We start from the raw sequence: 4,835 nt of genomic DNA on the forward strand, positions 1-4,835 counted from the left end.
CAGGTCCTTTTCCACGGGCAGCTTTCCAGGCCCTCTGCCCCCAGCCTGTAGGGCTGCCTGGGGTTGTTGTGACCCAAGGACAGGACCCGGCACTTGACCTTGTTGAACCTCACACAGTTGGCCTCAGCCCACTGATCCAGCCTGTCCAGATCCCTCTGCTGAGCCTTCCTGCCCTCCAGCAGATCAACACTCCTGCCCAACTTGGTGTTGTCTGCAAAGTGACAGAGTGCACTCGATCCTCTTGTCCAGATCATTGATAATGATATTAAATAGACCCAGCCCCAGTACTGAGCCCTGGGGAACACCACTTGTGACTGGCCAGCAGCTGGATGTAATTCCATTCACCACCACTCTGAGCCTGGACATACAGCCAATTTTTTCCTAGCAAACAGTGAACCTGTCCAAGCCATGGGAAGTCAGTTTCTCCAGGAGTATGCTGTGGGTAATAGTGTCAAAGGCTTCGCTGACGTCCAGGTAGACAACATGCACAGCCTTTCCCTCCTCCACTGAGCGAGTCACTTTGTCACAGGAAATCACATTACTCAAGCAGGGCCTGCTTTTCATAAACCCATACTGGCTGTGCCTGATCTCCTGGCTGTCCTGCATGTGCCACATTATGGCACTCAAGATGGGCTGCTCCATAACCTTTCCTGGCATTGAGATAAGGCTGAAAGGCCTATAGTTTCCCAGATCCTTCTTCCAGCCCTTGGGGATGGGCATCACAAGTGCTAAGATCCAGTCAACTGGGACCTCCCTGGTTAGCCAGCACTGATCATCATAAATGATTGGAAGTGGCTTGGCAAGCTCTTCTGACAGGTCCCTTGGTACCCTTGGGTGGATTCCATCCAGTCTTATAGATGACTTGTGCATGTCTAAGTGGAGTAGCAGCTCCCTGACCACTTCCCCTACCTCCAGCAAGATGGCTACAGTGCTGCACGCACCAGTACAGGGACATTTCAAATGTGCTCCAGTGTAGTCAGCACACTGGGGTGGAGCCCAAAGGATGTCGCTGGCACATGAACCCTCAAACACTGGCATGCTGCCCTCAAGCTTATCTCCAGCAAGTCTGGTTTTATCCCTTTCTCCCTACAAATCTAGTTTAGATGATCTCTTTCAATGAGCCCTGCTAGGTCCTCAGCAAAGATCTTTTTCCCCCTTTGAGACAAGTGTAGCCCAACTGCAGCAGGCCAATTGTGTAGACCAATCCATGACTAAAAACCCCAAAATTCTGCTGGTGATGTCAGTCTCAAGATAGTTACTGATCTGCTGGCTCTTCCTGCCTCCTCCTACATCATTCTCTGCAACTGCAAGGATAGAGAAGAAGATTACTTGTGCTTCTGATCCCTTAACAAGTTGTCCCAAGGCCCTGAAGTCTCTTGTGCCTGACCTTGAACTTCTTATTACAACTTCAATCGCCTCCTTCCTGAAAAATCAGTTACGGATAATAATCCAAGGGACATACGAGGGTAAGAAGATACCTTGTCATATATTTAACCTCACCCCAGGACATAATAGAAATCAAGTTTTAATTATGGAAAAAAAAAAGTAACACCAGCCAGTTCTAAGAAAATAAATTGGAGAGACTGATATTTGGAGTTTGTTATCATTATTTAAGGAAAACAATGATCGAGACTCTTTTGGTTTTTTTCCTGGGAAATTTCTTCTAAGTCAGAGGTTAAGAGTTTCACAACAACACGTTTTATGATAGTTTCCAATAGTCTAGTTGACAGACATGATCACTCCAAGGGGGTGAACTTCACAAAGAGAGTGTTATTTCCTTAAAATATTATATCGAAGGGAAGGGGAATCTATTGAAGAGCTCTCCTAAAAGCTAATATAAAGATAATACAAATGAATATAAATACATTCCTTTTGGCTCCAAAAACTTCTTGCTATAAATTCTGGGAAGCTGGCAAAATTCTGGGCAACTTACATGTTTCATCTTTTCTTAAAGCTCTTCTTCAAATTACTTCCTTTAAGTATCTCTCAGAGGTAAGATACCAGCGTGAACAAAGCACTTGTCTAGTACAGCCCAATATTACTAACAGGAACATTCTATAATCCAATTAAGAACTTAGGTACACCACTAATCTTTTTTACAAGACTTGGAAGTATTAGGTTGTTCATAATCTAGAGAAAACAGACAAAATATCACTAGACAACAGCAATAATATAAGGACTTCTTAAAACAAACGCTTCCTCTATCACTTGTACTCACACAACAGAGCATCTACAAATGAAATGGTAAAACGGTAAAGCAGGTAGCTTCCTGAGATACCAAAAGATTATCTGAAAATCAGGATTAGCACTGATGATACTCATATGCAAACAAAGTAAATGAAATCCTTTCTTGACACTACTACTTGCATGACAGGCATTAACATTTTTCATTCTGTAGTCAATACGCATTAAAATCCTCTCCATGCTCCAGAAGAGAGTTCTCTATCTGTGCATACATTATCCCTTAGACTCCCTCTCTCAGATGCACACCTCTCACACTGTAAAGGGAAAGCAAAGACAAAGGGCTAATAGGTACCTTTTGTTAATATCACAGAAAGTCCAAAACAAAAGGAGTTATGAGAACAATCAACTGTTATTACCAAATACCTTGAGATGTGTTGCCCGCTTAAAGGCCTTATTGCAGATGTGGCAAACGTGTATTCGCTCCTTGCCATGAACCTCTTTGCAGTGGTGCGTCAGCATGGTGACGGAATAAAAGGTTTGGCTACACTCAAAACACTGGTGCCCACGAGTTTCTTTTTCTGCTTGACTGCTTTTAGTCACATTAGGGGAAACTTCTGTCACCTATAACAATTTACAAATACACTATCAGATTAATTTCATACACGCATCCACACTGGTTTATTTTTCAAAATCTACCTCAACATGACAAATTTTTGGACAGCATCTTCAAGCAACTTACAGACACAAAAGAAGTCAGTTATATGTAAATATAAACTTCTATTTCACTGCTCTAAAGAATGACACATATATGAATTTTAAGAAAACAACATTAATTAACTATGATCAAATTGACTTAATCATAAATAGAATGTGTGTGTATCTGTATTTTTCTACATTCAGTTTTATGCTCCTGAACATCTCAGATGATCCTCAATTTCCCATCAAACAAAATTCAAAGCCAAAAGCATTTCAGACAGAAAAAAATTATCTTTGATTTTGTAGAGGAGAAGAATATTTTCTATTCGTTTAACTTCTTTACTGAGGATTCTGTTTTCATAAGGAAGTAAAGCTCTACCTCCAGAAGTACTGAAACACAATGAAAAATTGATAGAATTGGATGGTTGTGTGCTGTATTATTGTTTTGTTTTAATTAGTGAAAACTGCTTGGAAAAACTACTTTCTTCAGATAATTTAACACCAAATTCCTTCAACTTTATAGATACAGAAGAATCCTAACTACAGTAACACAGGAAGCAACAAATGAAGTCAACATCTACCTCTCCCGTTTCTCCTATTTTAGAGTTTGCCTTATCAGGCTGGTTGAAAACATCCATTTTCCTTCAACAAAACAAGTCTGAACCACTTTTTCTAGTATCAAAGCCGTACAATGTATGCAGAAGTTTCTATTGTGATTCAAAGGCATAAGAAGCTGAAAAGACTACGTTGCACCATCACTGAAACAACTTAGATACAGGAAGAGAATGGGAAAAGTGTACCAATAGGTGCTATTTTTTTCCCACAGCTCCAAAATTTATCTGTTTTTATTATCTAACTACCAATTTACTTGGAAATTTTTGGAGCAGTCTTTATCTGATTTGTAGAAGGAAACATCTTATTTATTACATTTCTTTTTTTGTGTGAATATGTATATATATATGAAAGTGGTTTTTAACTCAAAACTTAAAACAGCATCTGGGTGACTAGGAAGTCACAGAGAACCTCTTCTCAATACTCTTGTTTGGGATTGATATCAGCCCTCATCATTCAGAATAAAAAGGAATTATTCCAGTGTTTTGATTAAATAGAAGTCCTTTACCACAAAAGAGACAGAAATGTATGGTACCTACCTGATATGTTATTTCATCAGAATTTGCAGGTGCTGAATGGGGTGCATGGCTCACCAGTATGACTTGCTGTGATCCTGATCCACTTTGGCTAGCAAGACTGGAATCTGTGAGTATAGCAGGGAACTGCTGACCCTGTCAGAGAGGGGAGCAAAAAAAAAAAAAAAAAAAAAAAAACAAAGAGTAACCATACTTAAAAAGCTCTATTTAAACAGCTAACTGCAGTCATGTTTCACACCTCAAAAGAACTTTTATTTTTCCTTTAGAAATAAGCATTTCAGAATCCTATCTACACAAATGCAACTGTTTTCCTTCCTTTTCTCCTTTGTAGCAGGTTCGGTTTGTAACCGGGCGGAAACACCAATTTAGTGTAGTGGTTTGGTCCAAAATACTCATTACTGTTTATCTTCTGTGAGATAAGAATTAGGAGAAATGCAAAGCAGGCACCAAACTAGAATGAATATAAAGAAGTTTATTAACAGACCTAAAAGAAGAAGAAAAAAAATTATACCACCTTCAGAACTCTTCTCCCCCTACCTTCCTCCCTTCTCCCACTGACAATGTAAAAAGACAACCCTTAAGATGTTCAGTCTGTTTACCACTTCCATAATAACCTTGTTCAGTCCATTTAGAAAGAAGAGTCTGTCTTGCTCATGCTATGAACACATTATCACAACGAGACAGCCGCCCACTTCTAAATAACTTTGTTCAGTCTATTTAGGAAGAGGAGTCTCTCTGCTCGCATGTGAGTCCCTTCCCCCGACTTGCAGCTTTTCCCACAACTGCTTTCAAGGGTCCACTCTTGAA

The 4,835-nt window shown here is 40.0% G+C and overlaps 1 protein-coding gene across 5 annotated transcripts in view; it reads right to left on the reverse strand.

Annotated features, from left to right (window-relative positions):
* Positions 1 to 4,835, reverse strand: part of ZNF236 (zinc finger protein 236) — a 67,629-nt gene that overhangs the window by 8,498 nt on the left and 54,296 nt on the right. For 4 of the 5 annotated variants that reach the window (XM_017746141.1, XM_017746139.1, XM_008642702.2 and 1 more), the window contains 2 exons: positions 4,032 to 4,163; positions 2,608 to 2,805 (listed from right to left, as the gene is read on the reverse strand). In XM_017746141.1, coding sequence (XP_017601630.1) covers positions 2,608 to 2,805; positions 4,032 to 4,163 — 330 coding nt within the window. Of the gene's footprint in view, positions 1 to 2,308; positions 2,499 to 2,607; positions 2,806 to 4,031; positions 4,164 to 4,835 lie in introns of those variants that run through there. The other variant, XM_017746142.1, reaches the window with a different exon arrangement.

Source organism: Corvus brachyrhynchos, unplaced genomic scaffold (genome assembly GCF_000691975.1).
Source record: "Corvus brachyrhynchos isolate BGI_N302 unplaced genomic scaffold, ASM69197v1 scaffold409, whole genome shotgun sequence".
Classification (NCBI taxonomy): domain Eukaryota; kingdom Metazoa; phylum Chordata; class Aves; order Passeriformes; family Corvidae; genus Corvus; species Corvus brachyrhynchos.